At 32.6% G+C, this 23,155-nt stretch overlaps 1 protein-coding gene across 3 annotated transcripts in view; it reads left to right on the top strand.

The window, feature by feature from the left end:
* Nucleotides 1–23,155, top strand: part of LOC142330634 (fatty acyl-CoA reductase wat-like) — a 283,198-nt gene that overhangs the window by 217,095 nt on the left and 42,948 nt on the right. For all 3 annotated transcript variants that reach the window (XM_075376059.1, XM_075376060.1, XM_075376061.1), the window contains 2 exons: nt 5,360–5,581; nt 19,623–19,862. In XM_075376059.1, coding sequence (XP_075232174.1) covers nt 5,360–5,581; nt 19,623–19,862 — 462 coding nt within the window. The remainder of the gene's footprint in view (nt 1–5,359; nt 5,582–19,622; nt 19,863–23,155) is intronic.

Genomic DNA, 23,155 nt, shown 5'->3' with positions numbered 1-23,155 from the left:
CGTATTTTGTTCCATACCTTATGAAAATATATTATCAAATGGTTAAAAACTGAAAACTCTGTGTAAAAATTTTTTTTTTTAGGATAATAATTATTATTTCATTATTTTCTAATAACACTATAAATTTTATGTTGAGTGTTGTTTACATTTCTTAGCTTCATTATTTTATTAATGTTGATATGTTTTGAAATAACTCCATTGTCAAAACTTATTGTATTCTACATTGGAGTACAATATGTAGGTAAAAGAGATAGGTAAACCTATCTCTCTCTTTTTATTTTGCTGAATTCCTTTATTTGCTTACAATCAGGCTTCTGTAATGAAGCTATAAGCAATTTGTATGACTGACTATCACGTGAAAGAGGACCACCCAATGATAATCCTCCAGTAATACAAAAACAATAGTATAACATAAATAATATAACATATGATAGTGCCTTTGAATGTCCAGACAACATTAACATTAAAACAATAAATTAAATAACTAAACGAAACAATAACATTGAAACGGCCAAGAAATAATATACGTGATCACCAAGCAGCCAAACCGGATCGTTTACAACCGGCCATCAACAAGATCAAGTACACGGAGCTTTTGTAATCTCCTAACGTCCACGCTGTTGTCTGGCAGATTCAAAGTGAGGTGGTTAACAACTACGTTATTCTCTAATAACATCCTTTAAGTATATAGAAGTCCGGTATAGCAGTCCTGAGTAACGGATTTCTACCAATTATTATGAAAGTAATAAAAAATGTAATAATTGAAGGAATCCAGAAAGGAACAAAAAAGAGAATCCTTCTTTAAAGAATAGGTCTGTTTTACAATCGTCTTTTGTTATACTGCTCGCTGACACACAATGAACACCTGTTGCACGGTGAGAAGAGACCAGGTTTGGAATTCATGGGAACAAAAGCCTCGGTCAACTGTTCTTACGCTTCGACTTGGGTCCAGTCCGACAGGTAAACAGGCTAGCAGTATAAATAACTCTGGAAGACCTGCTAAAAATCAGTTCTGTTCTGCGAGAAGTTACTACGTCAGTCCAGCGAAGAAAGGCTGAGAGTTGTGTGGGTTATGCGAACCAGTCCAGCGACACGTTACGATGGCGGTGTGAGTCTACTAGACGTCAGTCCAGCGAGGAGGGCCCTGAATCTAGTTCGATACGAGTAAGGTGACGCCACGAGTAAATCTAAGTATAGAAAAAATACTATCTGTGAGTTACAATAAAACTATAAGTGAAAGAAATAATGCGATAAACTTCATTCGTAACTGTTAGGGTAGACAACAAAAATGGATTTGCAAGTGGGTTTTATAAGATTGTTTGTTAATAAAAGACTAGTGGTTAAAAAGGGTAGACTGGCGGTTTCTTTTGTAAATGTATCTAATTTTCTGTTTGTCCACCTGGAATAAATTCCGAACGATTAACTCTGTCTTGTGTGTAATCTGTATTTACTATTACTATTTGATGTGTAATATTTTGATTGTTATTCTTTTTTGATTACGCCCTGTTTTTGTGTCATACTTACTGTTTTGATTATATATTATGTCATGTACTTTGTTGTATATTTTTATGTTTGATTTGTTGTTATTGACATGTAATATTACTATCGTTCACTACTATTATGATATTATTGTGGTTGTAATTACTATATTAATATTTGTGTTCATTAATTGTTTTATTATTGCCACCTATTATTTTTTTTTATATTTTTTTAATTTTTACGGGCATCGACTACTAAGGTCATTAGCCTCGTCACATTCTTTAAAAGAAATTAGTATCACCATCGGGATCGTCATATGTAAGGGTGTAAAGGGCCCTTACATTTTATTTAAAAGCACAAACTACACAAAACATTAAGATACAAAGGACAAGGACAAACACAAGACTTACGGGGTGTAAAGGGCCCCGATATTAAAATTTGAGATAAGGTTCTCAAAAAACCGTGAAATTAAAAATACAAGTTTTCAATACCATTATCTTCTTCTACATGTCTCGATTATTTGTTAATTTTAGCACCCTCGGAGCGACCAGAACCGCCGTTAAGCAGAATATCAGTCGCGCCAGGATGCCGTGGCAGTTGACTCTCCATATGAACAGGCTACAGGCATGCATTGCGCTCACCCATAGCCTCGCGTCCACAGTCCACCATTGAGGGTCCCCCATGTCATAATTGGACACACCCCGACTCACTGCTCTTGAATGCAGACAAGCCAGGGTGGCCTAGGCAAGAGGGCTGGCTACCTCCCGTCACTATACGTGCCACGCTTCGAGACTCCCATATATGGATGAAACTACCTCTTAGAGACTCTTTAACACAGCTTTAAAATTTCCATTTTTATAGACTTTTAAGAAGTCCACTGGCGTGGACTTTTTCTTTCATTTCCGTTAGCTAAATCAACAGTAACATCATTTCTTAGACGGAACCTCTTTCTGAGGTCCTCATATATTGTACACTCGTCTATTAGATGCTTAATTGTAAGTGTTTTATTGCAAACACCGCACATTGGTCTGTTATCGCCGGTTAACAAATATGAATTTGTTAATCGCGTGTAACCGATTCAGTCTGGTCACAGCTACTTGTTTTATTATTTATTATTATTATTATTATTATCATTATTGTATTTATCACCATTGTTATTATTAATTTGTCTGGTTGTAATTACGAACATTTTAAACCTATAAACTGTAATTATATAAACATTCTAAATTGTGAACCTTTTAATATCCTGATCGAGCCGCGAAATACGCCACAATATGAATAAATTAGAAATGATTGACTTAGTTATACAAAAGAGGAGAACCTCGAACTTGTTTTTAATCGTAAAAAGTATTTATTGAGAAATACTTTTTATAAAGAATACTTTTTTTTTACTTTTTTAAATTCTTTAACAAAATGGGCCTTCACCGAATTAATAACAACATCGTACGATTTGTCAGTAGGTAAGTAGTTAGGTGGAGTCATCCATCCTTTAGATAAATATGCCATTGCGCAATAAAATGAAATGTTCTTTTACTTAGAACTTTGTATGACTGCTAGACAGAAATTAAATAGATAGTATATATTCAATAAGTGGCCTAAACACTTAAATGACGTCAGCATATTTTGTGCGTTGAGAATGTATCGTAGATAAAGAGTATTACCAAACATTCACATTGACTTCGGTGGACTTGCTCCTATTTTACTCTTTATTCAGTTAAATACATTTTTCTCATTTTATTTTATTATCAAAATATATTTCTTTTTTAATTAAAAAAAAAATGTAGAATGATTAAACGCTGTAAATTTCTTTATTTTTTGAAACTAATGTTTCTAGAGAATTATATTTATTTACTTTAGTTCAAAATTATGCAGTGACTTTAATCATAAAATAAAACAATAGAATAAATTTCTTCACCATGAGGTAATTTTTTATTTTTTTATTTAACATCCGAGTTACCGTTTGGTATTGCTTCAGAGGATGGATGAATGATTTGTAGCGTGTGTGAAAATGCCTTGCCTGACACCGGGATTCGAACCAGGGTCCTCCGGATGAAAGGCCGAGATGCTACTGAGATAAATTTAGAATACAAATTTACGACGACTAATTATTATATCTAATATATACATTACAATTAAGAATTCAAACCTGATCATGATATGTTAGGATGTACGCTGTTTTAAGAACATAGGACGTTTAATATTTTTTTTTTTTTAATTATAATATTATTTTTAATAAATTTTACATTATAAAAATACGTCCACATAATAATAGCGAATTTTTATAATACTATCACTATTTAAAAACTATCATATTTTTATTTGTAGATTGAAAGCTACTTAATGAATTATTGAAATAAACATTGTAAAATAGATGCCTTAATAGAAAATCATATAAACGAACTTGCCGCTAACAATTAATAATTATCGTTAGAATATATAACAATATTTCTAAAAATATAAATACTGTATTAAAAATTTAGAAAAATCAAAAAATGAAAAAATTATCCTACAGCTGATTTATAGGATATTAGTCACGTTGTACCTTGAAAAAAATAGTTGAAAGACTATTTCTTATTTAATTATTATTATTATTATTATTATTAAAATAAATGTAAATATTAAAGAAAATTATTTATTTGAATTTTCATATTATATTCCCACTATTATTATTATTATTTTTTTTTTTACTTACAATTTAATTTCAATATGGAAATTTATCTTTGAATAATAAATTTATCTTAATAATAATCTTAAGATAAATAAATAAAAAAGAAAAAAATTTCTAGTTGAACTAGTTCAGTCAGGAATGATTATTAAAAAAGAAAAGAAATTGTTTTCTTTTTTGGTAATTCCAGTAAAAAATTTCTTTAGAAAATAAAAAAAAGTTTTTTATATTCTTTAAAAATTTTCTTTAAGAAAATTCCCCCTCATCTTTGGCCAACATTATAACAACAGGTATTTTTAATTATTATTAAATATATATTTTTTTATTCAGCTTATGAAACTAATTACCATTGTTTTATTTTTTCCAAATAACCACTCGTGACTAAAATAGCATTCACTTGGAAATAAAAATCGATAACCTGAAAAACCATTTCTTTAAAAATGTCCACAGTCGAGGAGTAATATGAAAATAGTAATTAAATAATTTATAGGAAATACATTCATAATGTATTTTTAAAATTATAAATCAGAATTAGTTTATAGTTAACTTTTTTAATTATTCTGATGTTTTTTTAATGTAAAGTTGGGTAATGAAATTATTTTTTGTAGTTCAATAAAAAAGTGGTCACGGAATGCAATAAAAAGCTTTATACAAGTACTATGAGTATTATCATGAAATAAATGATAAGATTCATCAAACATATCAATAAAGATCTTTAATGTTTATTTGCCCAAAGGAGTAATTTTTCTTTATATTAGTATAATATATTGAATAAATGTTGTACTTAAATTCTGTATACAGAAAGAAGAATGAGTGAAAGCAATTCGAATCTCCAATTTACCTTTTCTTATATTCTTAAAAAGGAGCCGCCGCTTGATCAGATTATATTTCTAATTTTGAAATTTACTACATCTAGCATGGTAGAGATTAGAAAGCATCTTTAGATTCAAATATTTAAAATAAATAACATTTTTAAATAAAGGTCTATCCAAAAAAAAAAAAAAAAAACAAACGAATAACGTGAACATCACACTTTTATACTTAACAATAATACACTAAATAAAAACTCGTAGAGGCTCGTTTGGATGACGTTATTGATTAGAATATGTCCATAAAATGAATATATAATTGAATTATGTTTTATTTAAATAAAATGTACGATTTTTTTTTTTTTTTGTAACTTATTTACTGATCTATTTTTCTCTCTTGTTACAGATGGAGGAAATAAATAACGATGAAAATACGGTGGGATCCCCGATCCAAGAATTTTACCGAAATAAATCGGTATTTATAACAGGTGGTACCGGTTTTATGGGTAAAATTTTAGTTGAAAAATTGTTAAGAACATGTCCACATATTAATAGCCTATTTTTATTAGTGAGATCAAAAAAGAATAAAGATTATCAGCAGCGTATAGAAGAATATTTGGACGATGAGGTAAATATTAATTTTATATCTAATCCTATATTTTTTTTAGAATTAATGCTAGATTTTGGTGGGAGAGAACCCTGTTTCCTCATACGCATTGGCTGTATTCATTACAACAAACCACTACAATTAGCACAATTCGACTGGGCATAATATTGTTTAATTTTAGCGTACATGCAATATTTATTTGCCACAAACTAGGCAATCATTGCTATAACTTGTGAATGAGAGAGATAATGCGTACATGGGTCCGACAACTACCTTATAAGTTATCCCGGCCTAAATTACTTAATGAGGTTTAACTTCGATAAATACAGGTGTAACTTCCTTTTTTGATCGTTTCATTGATATGATGTATTTTTTTCGTGCTAATGGTTTAATATAATGTGTAATTCAACATGATGATGTTTTTCTTTCAAATGATTGATCTAATTTATTATTTGAAAAGTAATTTTCAATTAAAATAAAAATATATATTTTCATAAGAAAATTATTTTAAATTTTATTAATTCTTGTCCCCCTGAAATTTTTTACTAAAAAACTTACAACAGGTTGTGATTCACAACCTGTGAATCACTAAAAAACTGACTAACACGGGTGAAAAAACTCCGTACAAAACCTTAAAAATTCTTCATTAACGTTATATATAATTTAATTTTCACTATTTTTAACTTAATTTAAAGAAAATTAAATTTTCACTAAATTTAACTTAATTTTCAGAAGTTTTGTAGATACATCCCCAATGAATAAGTAGAAAAAACATCTGCTCGTATTTTTTGAAAAGAGAAGGCCCCACTGGTAAAGTACTTTTAATTAAAAGATATTAGATATTCATAAGATATTCGTGTAAATCATTATCGTTTTTTAAAATAGTTTAATTTTTTTATTTTGTTACTTCTCGTTACGTCATTCAAACATAAGTACTGAACCGATACAAAATGAGATTATGGACACAAATTGAAATAAAAAAAGACGATAAAGAAAAATTCTTTGTTTGAAGAACAATCTCAATGTTTCAATATATTGGTACTGCGTTTTTTATGAAACTTATTAAAATGTATTCTACAATGTTAGCTACGACATTTTTGTCAATTATTTACCATAGAAATTGTGATGCAATGAATTTGTTACTTAATTGTTGATATCTCAATAACAGCGCTTTAGTTGATAATATTGAATGGTCATTTTTTTTCTAAATTTTATTTGTGAGGGACGATGAAGGTTTTCTTATAGAATGTAGAAAACGCTGAAAATGTAGAAAGGTGTAGAAAACGAAACCTATCAGTTTGAACTTTACAGTTTACCAAATAATACGAGTAGAATTATTTGGATAAACTAACGGCCTAATGATATCAAATTTCATTAAAAAAGTAGTAAATAAATAAAATATTGGTAAAAAAAATTTAGATCTGTCATTAATATTTTTATTTTCAAACATTGATATATATACGTAATTGTGATTTATATACGTAGATTTTACCGCAGTGTGTATGTGTGGGCGCACGCGCCCTTGTATATACTAGTCGCCTCCTTGTACAGGAATCACTCAAATATAAATATAGGATTTTTGTCTTCACGATTCGTATAGGAACAAGAGTAGGCTGGCACGGAATAATATTATATCAGTAGAGATGTATGGAGGGGATGAACACTCCAACTGCCTCGGCATTCGTATCTCTCTGGTCAGTATCGTCATATTAGAGCAAGTGATTCCATTGTCGATTGCACAACGTATTATCGTGAAGTTTCACAAAAATAAGGGCGTAAACCCTCCAAAACTAGACTGCATGCAGACTTTGGAGATATGACGTCACGAACCTGACTGTACGATTGGGCTGAAAATTTAAAAAATGACATGTGGCTATAGAAAACGAGTACAAAAGGTTTTCAAGCCCAAATGTGACGGATGACTACGTTCAATCGATTCGTAATTTCTTTGAAGAGCATCAACAATGATTTGAAATTGCTTTGGTTTGCTATCAGTCATGGAAGGACTTATTCCATAATCACAAAGCACCTTGGGTTCCGTGAAGTCTGTACGAGGACATAAAAGACTGTCTGGACAAGGACAGATTAAAAAACATTTTTCCCAAAATCAGAAACAGGGCCCAGAGGAAATTTACCAAAGGTTCCTTAATCGATGTCAGCGAGAGGAAAATCATTTTTGCACCAAATAGTCATATGTGATGGGACATCGATCCGTTACTACACTCACGAGTGAAAATCGACGAATATGGAGTAGCGTAGGGGTTTATAGCCATGTTCTACAAATGAGAAAATGCTTCTGTCATCTGTAAAAGCCCTCGCAACTACCTTTTGAAACGAAAAGGTGTACTGCTCGTCGATTTTCTCTCTGAACATCGCAGTAAGAATGCTTGCTACTACTGCCAGCTATTGGACAAAGTCGAAGTCGCCTTTGGAAACTAAAGGTCCCGTCAGCCGAATATAGATGTAACTCTCTTTCACGACAAAACCACGCCTTACACTCGGGATAAACTGGACTAAATTTACAGTGAAACCTAAGAACTCTCCTTTAAATTTCAGGGTAATTTTCCCAGTGATTTCTTTTTGTTTGGCTCATTGAATGAAGCACTGGGTGGACAATGATTCTAGAACGACAATGAAGTGGAGAAGTTTGAGCGCAATTGGCTCATGAAAAGTAATCAAACGTTTTATGAAGAAGAGAGATACCTTAAGGTTTCCACACATTGAAATAAATGTAAAAACAAGTCTGTTTTATATTTGACTAACCTAACATAATTTTTTTTTTTTGTCTTCAGTCATTTGACTTGTTTGATGTAGCTCTCCAAGATTCTCTATCTAGTGCCAGTCGTTTCATTTCGGAATAACCCCTTACATCCTACATCCCTATTTGTTTTACATGTTCTAAACGTTGCCTTTCGCACGATTTTTCCCATCTACATGTTCCTCCAATATCAAAGCGACTATTCAAAGATGCCTTAATATGTGGCCTATAAGTCAGTCTCTTCTTTTAGGTATATTTTTCCAAGTGCTTCTTTCTTCATCAATTTGCTGCAATACGTCTTCTTTTGTCACTTTCTCCACCCATTTCATTTTTAACATTCTTCTATAGCACCGCATTTCAAAAGCTTCTAATCTTTTCTTCTCAGATACTCTGATCGTCCAAGTTTCACTTCCATATAAAGCTACTCTCCAAACATATCCTTTCAAAAATGTTTTCCTGATGTTTAAAATAATTTTTGATTTTAGAAAGTTATATTTCTCACTGAACGTTCGTTTCACCTGTAGCATTCGGCATTTTATATCGCTCCTGCTTCGTCCATCTTTAGTAATTCTACTTCACAAATAACAAAATTCTTCTACCTCCATAATCTTTTCTCCTCTTATTTTCACATTCAGTGGTCCATCTACTTTATTTCTACTACATTTCATTACTTTCGTTTTGTTATGGTTTTTTTTTATTTTCATGTGGTATTTCTTGCGTAGTTCTTCATCCATGCAATTCATTGTTTCTTCTAAATCTTTTTTATTCTCAGCTAAAATTACTATATCATCAGCAAATCGTAGCATCTTTATTTTTTCACCTTACGCGCTGTTACTACGGATTAAACTGTTCTTTAACACCATTAACTGTTAGTTCTCTGTAAAGATTAAAAAGTAACGGGGATAGGGAACATCCTTGTCCGACTTTTTTTTTTATTACGGCTTCATTCTTATGTTCTTCAATTATTACTGTTGTATTTGGTTCGTGTAAATGTTAGAAATTGTTCTTCTCTATACTTAAACCCTAATTTTTTTAAAATGCTGGATATTTTATTACAGTCTATGTTATCAAATGCCTTTTATAAGTCTATAAATGGCATCTACGTTTGTGTTTTTTTCTTTAATCTTCCTTCTGTTATTAATCTGAGTGCAAAACCTTCAATGCTTCGAAACCTTTAATGCTCTATTAGATTCAGATCTCAGTATTGTATCTCCCTTTTCGTCGAAGGTTCCTTTTGTTCTTCTTCTTCCTCTATAACACCAGTTCTAATTCATTTTCTCCGTATAACTCTTCAAAGTATTCCACCCACCTATCAACCTTTTCTTTTGCATTATATATCGATGTGCCATCTTTATTTAACACATTATTAAATTTTAACTTGTATATCACAAAATTCTTCTTAACTTTCCTGTATGCTCTATCTATTTTACCAGTGATGGTTTCTCTTTCCACATCTGAACACGGTTTTTTAATCCACTCTTCTTTCGTGTAATATAAATATATACACAGTAATATTACAAGTATAACTTTTTTTACTAGTTTGTAACAAACAATTTTTCAACTGTTTAATGTTACATCTTTATTGACTACTTTTTTTTATCGATAGATGCAAGTTTAATATATAACAGATGCAGTATTTGTTATTTTAAACAATTAAATTTTGTTTTTTATTAACTGTACCGGTTTTGTTCGCAACCTGTTTGGTACACCAATCTAATTTAAAGTCTTGTTTTATCAATCTAATGTTTTCTTTAGAAAGTCCTTTATACAATTTAAAACGAAAAAAAAAGTTTATAACACCAATTCACTTTGTCTTCATTTAACTGTTGTCATTGCTATCATTAATAAACTGGTGTGCTGATATTTTCAATTCATTTTTATTCCATACTAGTCATTTTATCTCGACTCCACTGTTATCTCTTTTGTTTCTTTTTTACGTATATCTTCGGGAATGTGATTTTTTACCTAATACACTTGCTTAATTTTTTCTATTTGTTTTAATAAATATTTTCTGCAGAACTTGTTCTTCAACTAATGAATATTTTTCTAAACTTCTTTTTCTGAGATTTATTTTAGAATAATGGAATGACGCAAAATGTACAGCTAAGGTTAGTTTTTGCCCTTGAAGCATCCTGCAACGAACTAGACTAGTTGTCTTGCTCGATTATTTAAATTACGTTCAGGCATTGTTTAAATTAACGTTTCTTAAGTTGTTTAATGAAAACGTGCTACATTTAAAAACGGAACGACGTAATAATTTTACATTAAAAGTGGTTGTTATGTTAACAAACTAAAAAAATTCAAGTACATTTTGAAATCATCTACTCGATTAATTCGATCGTCTAGTTTCACTTTAATAAAAAGTTACAACTCGCGTAAAATAAAATAGAAAAACTTTTTTATATATATTTATAACTATGTTTCATACTCGCTTATTTTTTTCTACATAATAACAATCTATCCTTTTCGTAATCTGTTTTAAATGTCTTCAAACATTGCTTATCTTTTAAAACTTATTAGCTAAATAATTTTGTTTTACTATGGTAGATTATTAGTATTGTTTCTTCTTATTATATATTAGAACCAGCATTGACGTAATAGTTATTAGGTACTTAATGCAACGTTAACAAGTATTTTTCTGCGTTAGATATTCTATTTATTGCAAAATCATCAAACGGTAAGAATGTAATTAACCGCCTTATCTAGAACCTTCTATTTGTATTATAATTTTAATTTTCCTAGAAATAAATCATATTAGAAGGTAAAAGGAGGTTTTAAAACATTGAAAATTTCTTAGAAGTTCTGTAACATTCAGTATTCTTTTTAATTAATTTTTTTTTTTTTTTTTAGTTAAGATAAGTGATTAATACTGTCAGTGAATCTGAACATTTTTATTTGTACTTGACTCTTCATTTTTTTTCTCTTTAAATCCTTTACCATTTCTTTCTTATACAGAGTGATTCGAAGAAACGGGAAATTTTAAAAATTAAATAACGTTAATGAAAAATTTTTTTTAGAAAATGAATTTTATTTCATGTAATTGTAAAAATGTTGCCATTTTAGGATACATACATTTTAGTTTATTTTTTAAAGATGACATCTTGCAGGTGACCTCCTCTTCTATGTAAACACTCACGAAGTCTCTTCATTAAATGGTTCGTTGTTTGATGTAACATCTCAACTGGAATTTCCGCAATTGCTTCTCGGATCTTTGCCTTCGGTTCTTCCGTTGTAGCAGGTCTACTATGGAATACTTTGCTTTAAAGGTGACCCCACAAAAAGTAATCGCAAGTTGAGAGATCAGGCGATTTGGGAGGCCATCTAATGTCACCATTTCGTGAAACGACACGTTGTCCAAACAATCGGCATACAGTTGCCATCGATATTCGTGCAGTATGTGACGTTGCTCCGTCTTTTTGAAACCAGGCTGTGTTAAGAATCGGTGGAAATCTCTTTTGTTGTTCTACAACAAAGGTTTCAAGCACGGCTACGTAACGAGCCGACGTCACTGTAATCGAAAGACCGTTGTCATCCTCAAAAAAATAAGGGCCTATAACACCGTAAGATGACATAGCACACCACACGGTCACTTTCTGGCTGTGCAACGGACGCTGGTGTAGCTGCGTAGGATTTTCTTGTGCCTGGTACTGAAATTTTGCTCGTTAACAAATCCACTGAGTTGGAAATGCGCTTCGTCATCCACAGTTCGTGAACAAACTCTTCGTTATCATTTATCTTCTGAAGCATTACATTACATAATAGTGCTCGCACAACTGCATCGTTCGGTTTCAGTTCCTGGACGATCTGCAACTTGTACGGATGGTATTGCAAGTCCTTCACTAACATTCTTCGAACGCTTGAACTATGCGATTGTAAAGATGCTGAGAGACGACGGATTGACCGATGTGGACTTCGTGTGACAGCATCTTGTAAAGCTTGAACATTCTGTGGTGTACGGACGGTTCGCTCACGGCCTGAAGATTTTTTTTTCATTACCGAACCGGTTTCTTCAAAATTAGATATCCATGTTTTAATTGCATGTGCTGATGGAACACGGTCGTGCCGTCCCAGATTAAAATGACGGCGAAATCTCTACGCGCTCCCTCCACACTGTCATTGTTTTTCTAAAACGCTTTGATAGCAAATGCACGTTGCGCACCACTCCAAGGATCCATGACAACTAAATGGCAGGTTAGGTTAGAGAAGCTGGCGCCACTTATCAGGTGGTACCAATCGCCCACGTCTACCAACACAACTTTCAAAATTTCCCGTTTCTTTGAATCATTCTGTATAATCTGTATATCAAACTGAATAGACTTGATATCTTATGAATTATTTCTAAATTGCAAAGTTTGATTTTCGTTCATCTTTTGATCTTAATTATAACAATTTTTAACGCATTTACGAAGTACAAATAACTATTTTTTTTTAATTTTTTTTTATATTCCAAGAGCATCTACTTTAAAAAGAAAACAAAATTGATATTTTATTCCATTCCAAATGTTAACTAATGAATGTCTTTTTGAGATTTATCTGAAGTAGATTTATGGATTACCATTCATTTTTTCAGTTTATCTTTAACGTTCAATGAATAATTGCGGAATTAGCATTCCTTTTAATTTTGTTTTTCTCTGAAGTTAATTTGGTTTTAATAACTTTTAAATCATGTTTTCTATTTGTCATCGTTATTATTTTCGTTGAATGATATGTGACGTAATTACGCGATAGTTTACGAAATTAGTATAAGCCAATTTGTTCTTTATTTGTCATGGATAATATACTTTTGTTGAAATATTAAGACATTTCTACAATTTCTTATATATATTTTTCATACTAATTAATTAATCATATTCAATCTTATCTTTATCAGTATTTCTTTTGAATCTTATCACAGGCATTTTGTGATATCTGATAGGTTTCATTTCCAACGTACAGAAGGTAAAACAGTTTTCTGTTATTATTTACGAAATTTTTACATTATTTTTCATTAATGTACTAATCAATATTAATTAAAATTCCATTGCAGATCCTTCAAAACAAAATTATTTAATTACTAATACGTTTTATACGTACTGGATTATGCGTACAAAAAAGATTATTTTTCTTAAACGAAGATCGGATTACTTCAGATATTTTTATTTTACTTGAACTGATTATAACAGGCTATTACATGATATTTTAGTCCGACAAAGAAAAACAAATGAATGTAGTTTGTTTAAAAGTTCTAAAAAGTAATGTTCTTGACTGTTCCTCTTCAATATACCGGTAACTTCTTTTGTTTTCTTTTAATTGGCCCAAAATTCTGTTTGTGTTTCCATCAATATTTTCATTAGTTAATTTTATAATTAATTTAACACAGGCCTAAATTTAGGAATGTTTTGTGCTATGCAAATTTCAAAAATGCGAATTAAAAAATCCAGTAAAAATAAAGATCGATAAAAATACATTTCCTGTTGAAGTAAAACTTTATGTTAATAGTGTTTTAGATTTTTTATATAGTGTAATATTTTTGGTTTTATATTAAATAATATCGATGTAAGCAATCCAAATAATTGGATATCTAGAAAATCGACTTCGGATAATTGGTATCCTACTATATACATTATATAATTCTAACTTATTATTATCTTTTTTTATAAAGATAAATACGGTTTAAATAATTAAATTCTAAATTACGGAATAACATTAAAGTGGTCTATACGTCACGATAAGAGACTGTACTAGTTCCTGAGATATTATATATATATAAACAAAAATTTAATTTATTAAAAAATCAGTTAGTTTGCCAATTTCTTTAGCTATCTGTAGAATCCTAAAATAAAATAAGGATAAAAAGATTACAAAAACTAATGAGATAATAGTGATTAAAGTAATAAACACGTACATACATGTACAATAAAACTACTGAATTTTCTATGATAATAAAACTAATAATTACCAGTTTCATTGAATAATCAATAAGAAAATTATTGGTTTACTATTTCCTTATTTAAAGTAATTTACTTAAGCAATTATACTTAACTAAAGGATTTTACCATAAATGTATTTCGACCTTCAGAAATTTTTTTATTCACGGAAAAGAAATGCTGTATATATGAAGATACGACTTCCTTTTAATACCAATAAATTTATATAATCTTTTAAAATCTGAAATAGTTTCAATATCAACTTTACCAGTAGTTTATTTACTATAATTTTACAAAAAAAAAAAAAAAAAAAAAAAAAAAAATCAAAGAAATATACTTACGATAATGATATGTTAACATTTAATCTATGTAGAAAAAACTACAAGGAAACTTCATGCTTTATTATCCTACGGATCAAATTAATGAACCGTAGGAAATATAATAAGCAATAATTTAAAAATTATTTCTTTCTTTAGTTCGGTCCAAAAAAAAACTTACTTACACATTTGAACAATCTTTTAAACTTTAATATTTATATTTTTTAATTTCTTATAAATTGAAACTGAGGCAATTAAAACAAAACCTTTGTTATTTTTGGTATAAGTGAGGATGAAATCATATCGAAATTCTCTTTAAACCTGGTTACCTGCTACTAATCGGTGGCATTTAAACGTTTACTTGGACTAAAAGAAAATTTAACAAACTTACCAATACAAATTTTAACGGAAATCCCACAAATATAAACAGTTGCAAATGAGCTAATACAATATAATAATAGCAGAATTAAAAAAATAAAAATAATATTGGTTTTTGCTGCAGTTTAGTATCAAACATTAATATAAAATGGAAAGAAAATGCATTCTAGAGGCAATTTACAGATGTACCTTAAATTAAATATTTCAGCTTTCGCTAAGAAAAAATTATATAACTCATCTAGTAAAGAGAATTTTGAAACAAGAATTTCTATAAAATTTGTAACATTTACCTAACGGATTACCTAATTCTGATAAATGAAAAACTACAATAAAATTTAATTACCCTTTTAATCCCAATTCTAGAAACTGTTCATGTCCTTAAGAGAAGGCAGCTGAACGACTACAACTTAGAATAATTCGATTTACAGTCGATGGTGTTAGACTAGAGGCAACACCCTTTGTGAAGTATCTTGAAATACGGTTCCATCAAAATGAGCTATACAACCGACACCTCAGTGAAGTAAGCAGTAAAGCGGAGCGGATCTTCAACGGCCTGAGTAGACTGATTGGCGCTGTGGGACCCAGAACAACTAAAAGAAAGCTGTTGATAATAGCAGCGAATTCTATAATATTGTACGAATTGCCTGCCTGGTTTTCGGCACTAAACAGCAAGAGGGGTGAAGATGATGACATCACTGCAGAGACGAATGATTTTAAGGATCGTGGCGACGTACCGAACGGTATCGGCGGGAATCCTGGGTATAGCCGATCCAGTTACGGACTACCCAAATTAAACGGATCTATGAGGGCATGGAGAGGAAAGATGCCACTAATCTCTTGCTGCAAGAATGACAAGAGAAGTGGAACGCCGCTACAACTGGGGCGTGGACAAAGAAGCTTATTCCTGTGATAGGACCGTGGCTGAGGAGGAAACACGGTGACGTGGGGTACTATCTGTCACAATTCCTCTCCGGTCACAGAGAATTTGGTGTATACTTAACACAGGTTTAGAAGACGTGAGCTCCCAAATTGTGTTTACTTAACGGTCAAGAGGACACTCCCTGCTACACCCTTTTTGAATGTGCACGTTAGGAGGATCTAAAAGCAAGATATAACATACAAGAGATTACCCCGGAAACTATAACAAAGTATATGCTGAGAGGTAAAGAGGATTCGTGGCTGAAATTATACGAGTAAAGGAAGTGTGGATCACAAGCAGTGAGGAGTTACTTTAAAAAAAAAAAAAAAGACCGAGACCCGGCTACTGGAGCAGGGCCCGGGAACGGCACAACTGGGCCCGTTTTCCCTGGCCTTCACGGTTAGAGGCAGAGACAAGATAAAATAAGGAAAAGATCCAGAACCGGTGAGCCGGACTACTGCCGGTAGGCCGGACGGCTCATTTGAGTCGCAAGGACACACCCATGGGCTGTGTAATACTTGATTGTTGAGCCGGTCCAGGGGAGCAGGAGAAAAACACAAAAAAAACTTAACGACTACTAAAAATACTCGCACAAAAAAAAATACTATTACATGCTCTTGATCTAAAACACACTCTTCAGTGGATTATGAAGATTTTTCGGAAAGTTTACTTTTAAATTTTCTTCAATTTTATTTATTTTTTAATGTAATACTTGAAATGTTTCCTCGTCGAAAAAAAACCCTTTTCTAGTAAGATATAAATATAATTTATAATCAAAAAATTATACTTTTACCTTTTTACAAAAACTTTGTATTACAAAAATATCAAAATTTAATTGATAAAAATTTTATCTCAGTTGCGAATATCCTAGAATTAAATTGAAGCAAACGGAATTTCTGACGGAAATAAATTGGAGGAGATGATTTTTTATTTTCTTTGAATTTTTAGTAGGCCATTATTTAATCGGGAAAGCCGGTTAAATGGGATAAATTTTAAAAAATCAGAAACAAATTGTCAAGTTAAATGACGGTTTACTTGTCTTTTTCGGTGCTATGCGCCAGTTAATTGGCCAAATATGGCAAATTTTTTTTTAGACAGAGATCGTTTGGAATCAGTTTTTTACCGCTGAGATGTTGAGAGTGGTATGTCCAGAGAGTATGATGAGAATAGGGTAGTGAATAACACGACATCAGTGATAGGTCATGTTGAATGATGGCATTTTTTTTTTGTATCGTATTCATTGTCATCATTGTATTTAAGGAGTAAAGTACCTTTCATCCTCGGCAAAACCTCGGCAAACATTTCCATCATTGTATTTACACAACCTACTGTCGCATTCGTATGGCCTCTTCAATATACGACCACCTATCATAACTGACAACCCTCAACTATCAAATTAACCGATTCGCGGAAGCGCGATCCCCAAGCCTACTCTAACACCGAAGGTTTCTCACAAAAACTCATCCCATATCTAACTTCAGTTAGACTCTGTACTCATATTATTACTTGATTGTGTCTAAAAACTGAAAATAAACTCTCATACCAACAAAACATCGTAAGTCCTCTTGATTTATTTAAAAATCAAGAAATATATTCATAAATTTAATAAGTCACTTATGAAAACACCCTCTTGCTCTCTCTCTCTCTCTCTCTCTCTGCTCTGGTCCGTTTTCGGAAGCGAGTTTAATGTCTAAACTCTCCCCTCCCCACAGCTCCATCAGAGAGTTCTCAATAATTCATTCTCATTCTAACAGTGAATATCTCAGCTAAGCGGAGCCCAATGCCAAAACGCCTATCTTGGCAAAGTAAACACCCAGGCGGGCCACTAGCCACCGGGTTGCTATTCTATCTATAACAGCATCAGACCTCCTCAACCATCCTTCAAAGGGCTAAGAATCTAAGGAAGCCAGCAACTTTCTTCTATTCCCTTTCGATTTTCCAATTAACTTGCAAATCAAAACCAAAATTTATTCTCGCAAGCTCTCTAGCTACTTTGGTATATTCAGCTTTGTACCTGGGGCAGAAACATAAGATATGGCGCGCATCATCAATGATCCTACACTCCAGACACAAGCCTGAATTAATAAAACTAAATCTTGCTAACGTTCCTCGAAAAGCATCTGTCCAAGCAGAAACTGTGTAATAGGCTGATTGGGGGAAATCCACCTAACTACCCTCATATTTCTCACATCAGGAGAGATATCATGCGTGTATCGTTTCACTCCACCTGACCTACCATGCAGGGAAACCTTAGTCGTCTATTTCTTTTAAGCGCCCAGCGGTAAGTCGGTCTACCTTCTTGGCATCATAGATTAATTGGCGCTCAGTCGCAAGGATATCGAGTCAGTGGGATATACAAGTCAGTGATCCAGTACTTCAAAGTGAAGCACAAGAATTAACTCAGAATATAAATCATGATGGGCTATGGACGGATAGCTTTTCCATTGGAAACGTAAACAAATAAAAAAGCGTAGATAAATTTACAAGAGTGCTTTGCGAAAAGGGGAATGCAGATGCACAAAGTACTGAAGATTGGAAGTTAACAAAACTGCCTGGATTCGTTGAAAACTAACCAGTAGATGACATTTAAACACCGTCGAAACCGGGCTTTATTATAGACCTATGCCAGACTGGTCGCTGATTTTACAAACATGTAATACTTCGGGGTCGAAAAAAACACTACATCGTCTGACAGTGTTGTGTTGCACAAATATGTCCGGAAACGACAAGAAAAAATTGTAAGTTAGAGGAAAGTCAGCAAAACCACGCTGCTTCAAAAGATTTTGAATTGACAGGTTACCGGTTGAATATTTTTTAATAAAAGACGTGGATGACCAACATAATTTTTACAGAATGGCTTAAGAAATGGGATGCCGAATTAAAAAGAAATTCACGGAACATATTTCCGGTCGTTGACGAATTTGATAAAACAACTCGACATAAATAATTAAAAATTTCTGTGTAGTGGAAAATCAGTTAGTCACATTCTTGAAAAGACTGAAGTAAACATTTTTCATCCCAATCGTCGGCCAGAGAAATCAGTGCAAAAAATTAACATTTTGCAAGCTAATAAGCTAATCAATTGCAACTAGTAGCTTTTGAATACACTTTATAAAGCCTCGCATTGTGGACGAAATGTTGTTATGGTTTTGTATTTTGTTTCATTTTAAATAATTATATCATAATATTGTTAATTGGTTGTTTTTACCTGAATAATTACGATATGGAATATTTGTGTTCTGGGTATTTATCTGCTTATTTTTTATTTATTTCTATTATTTGCGTAGTGACTTATTTAAATCTTAATATTCTGTGTTCCTGTTATTTTAACATCCGAACGAGAAAATATAATTTATTAAATATTTTCTCTTTACCCGCGCTACATGATTGCTTGTGTTTCCCGTTCAGGTCAATATTCTTTTATATTTTTTAGTGAAGTAACTGGAGACAACTACAGCCAGTCGCGTCAAGCTATAGTTACAGTGGCAGAGGCTGTGTTGGTTGAGCTGCCGCGCCGTACACCATTGCACCCATTAAAAAATTGAAATTCATAATACCCGAGAATGGTTTTTAAATATTTATCTGAAGAGTATTTCCAAGCCTAAATGTAGTGAATAGTTTAGTATAGTTCCTTATTCAACATTTTTCATCCCTTTCAAGGTCTTCCTTCACTAGTATTTGTTGGGCGTTGATTATGAATGATTCATGACTTATTGTTTCATATATATTGATTTATATTTTAATAGTAATAAAGAATTATATGTAGAATAATTTTTGTTAACAGGTTTTTAAGAGGGTAGACCAGAAGCAAAGATTGAAGGTTTTCGCGATACCAGGTGATATATCTGAACCACGTCTTGCAATAAGTGATGAAAATCGAAAAATACTTCAAGAAAGTATTGATGTTGTATTTCATGCAGCAGCGACAGTCAGATTTGATGAACCGTTTTCAACAGCAGTTGCTATTAATGTATCGGGAACAAAGGAAATGCTTGAATTAGCACGAACAATGAAGAATCTTAAGGTATGTAAAATTTATTAATATAAAATTAAAAGAAATATTATTATATATAATAAATTATTTAATTTAAAATGCATATTTAATGTCATATACTATTTCTTTGCAGAGTGGTAGGTTTGCTTTTTATTCGGAAGATTCAGGGTTCGAATCCTAATCAGGCGTGGTATATTTCCATACGCTACACACCTTAATTCTTATTTTTCTTATAAGAGATAAGTAGTATGATAACTTTATTTGGGCGTTATTATGCAAAGATGTATTTTTTTTGTTCCAAAACTAGTACATTTACAATTGGCTTCTTAAGTGGAGCCAAAAGTAAATTATTTGATATTAAGCACAACATAGGAGGTTCATAAAGAACCCCCATACCAAGCCAGTCCATAATAATAATCAGTAAGCAGTAACCTTAAAGTTCATAGTAAAAAAGGAAATCTGCTAAGACTTCATTGTTAAAAGACAAACAACAAATAAATAGTCGCTAAAAAAGAAACAAATAATGAAGCGAAAAATAAATAAACAAAACCATCACTAGATTTTGCGAGAGTAAGTGCAAACTCTCATTCAGTAGCCCCTAAAAGTCTAGCACATGGAGACGTTCCAACCTTCGGACGTCCGTGCTGTTATCAAGCAGATTGATCGCGAAGTGATTGACATGATTTTCTAAACGTTGCTGATATTTAACACTCTATTATCCCACAACCTCATGAACCATCGGAAGCTCCAGATATTCGTGAATCTCATCATTTCGTGCGAACCATGGCGTCTCTAATTATTCTCGTTACTTTTCTTTAGAAGCGTTGTATGATATCTACATTACTATTACTTGCTATCCCCACAACTCCACGCCATAAGTCCAGATTGGTCGTAGGATAACTTTGTAAATCAGAACTTTATTTGACAACGTGAGGTGTGAGTTTCTCCGCAGCAGCCAATTCAGTTTCGTATAATTCGTGTTAAGTTGATTCTTTTTCATCCTCACGTAACACTTTCAGGTCAAACGCCGATCTAAGTGAAGTCCTAGGTACCGCGCACGCTCTGTTTGTGGGATCACGACAACATCCATGTTCACACTGGGACAGTCACCCGTTCACATGGAAAATGTGACGTGCTTCGATTTATCCTGATTAATCCTCCACTCCATTTTTTCTACCATGCGCAGACAAGGTCCAATGCCATTTGCAGTTCCCGGAGGCTAGTTTAGGGTCTTCTTTAATGACAAGGATAGCAGTGTTATCGGAAAATGTGATGACGATGCAACTTTCCAGGGTTGGAAGGTCAGCAGTGAATATTGAATGTAGAACAGGACCTAGTACAAAGTCCTGAGGGACACCGGACCTAATGTCAAAGAATTTCGATAACTCATCATTACTTCTTACCTGAGACAAACGTCACACAACATAATTCTGTAAGCCAAATTAGTAAGGTTGAGGAAATTTTAGTTTTAATTTATAGAACAAGCCAGGCAAACTTGCCTTAATAGGGATAGAAGAACAATCCTTTATTTATTTTTAAATTGAAAAAAGGCAGTAGGATAGAGAATTGCATTGAGTACTTATCAGAATAAATTATCAGCTGGAATTTACATTCGAAAAAATGCTGGAAGAAAAATGTTTTATGTAATAAATGTGATTAGAATTTATGAAATCTGAAAATGGACAAAAATAGAAAGAAGGGAAAAATATGTACGAGGGTTATTTTTTTTTCAATGTCCGATCGGTCACGAAATTTAAACAACAGTGAAAATAAACAATTTTTTATGTGTAACAAGAACTTACATAGTTACGCTATTTCCCTACATAGTCGCCAATCTGATTTAGACATTTGCCGTAGCGTGGTGCCAACATTCCAATACCCTCGTCATAGAACGGAGCCGCCTGTGTTTTCAGGCATGTTTCTACTTTGGTCTGCATCTCGATGCCTCTGCCAAAATGTTGTCCTCCTAGCCAGCGTTTCATGAGATCAAAGAGGTGAAAATCGGATGGAACCAAGTCCAGGCTGTATGGTGGGTGATCAAACAGTTCCCAACAAAACGCTGCAGGAGGTTCTTTGTTACAGGTGCAGTGTGCGGCCAACGAATGTCATGGAGAAAGACAATGTCTGATGACAACATTCCTCTCTGCTTATTCTTATTCACTCACTCACTTTTTTTAACGACTACGTTTGGTTCGAATTTTGTGCCTGATAATGATAAGAATTACTCTCACTTTAGGATTGGTTTAAAATCAAAGAATACGAATGATTGGAATTTTGCGCACGATAATGATAAGAATTACTCTCACTTTAGGATTGGTTAAAAAACAAAGAATACGATTGGTTGGATTTTGTGCCTGATAATGATAAGAATTACTCTCACCTTATGATTGGTTTAAAATCAAAGAATACGATTGGTTGGAATTTTGTGCACGGTAATGATAAAAATTTCGATTTCGTGGAATTTCGTATTTTAAACGACGGATCAGGACCCTTTTTCAATGCCAGAGATGGATCGACGTCCTGTATAGATCTTGCACTTATAAGCGGATCGATAGCACCGAGATACAGCTTCCATGTTATAGACGATCTGCATGGAAGCGATCATTTCCCGGTGCAAATTGTAACTGATGTTACAAGAAAAACATATCCCATCTCTAAAAGATGGTTATTTGATAAGGCAGACTGGACGAGCTTCACAGCTAGAACGATACTCCCTGAAACAACTGGAGTTATCGGGGACGATGTCGACGCCATCACAAATGCAATACTTGAGTCGGCATCGAGATATATTCCCAAAACATCTGGGAAACTTACGAAGAAACGCGTTCCATGGTGGAACGATGAAATAAGTGAAGCTATAAAAAGAAAGAAAAGGGCGTATAACGCCTTTAAGAAGCGTCCTAGCATAGAAAATCTTGTTGCCTTTAAGAAATACAGGGCGTATGCAAAACGTCTTATGATAGATTCAAAGAAACGATCCTGGCAGCAATACGTGTCATCCATCGACAAAACCACTACTGCAGCAGATGTTGATTGGAGGAAAGTGAAGGCGATTTGTGGGCGTAATAATTTTGCTCCCATAACTAGCCTTCAAGATAAAGATGAAATAAAAGACACTCCATATGAAATTGCAGAGCTATTATCCAATCACTTCGAAAAGGCCAGCAGAACGGCCAACTACGAAGAAGATTTTCGTACCAAAAAAGAACAACTTGAAGGTCTATTAAACTTCAGAACTGAGTATAATTACTCATATAATGCACCATTTAAAATGGAAGAATTCGCGAAAGCGTTGGAAAAATCAGGCAACACAGCTGCTGGTC

This window comes from Lycorma delicatula, chromosome 9 (genome assembly GCF_047948215.1).
Source record: "Lycorma delicatula isolate Av1 chromosome 9, ASM4794821v1, whole genome shotgun sequence".
Taxonomy (NCBI): domain Eukaryota; kingdom Metazoa; phylum Arthropoda; class Insecta; order Hemiptera; family Fulgoridae; genus Lycorma; species Lycorma delicatula.
Note: the sequence above shows the minus strand (reverse complement) of the source record. Positions and strands in the feature narration are given on the sequence as shown.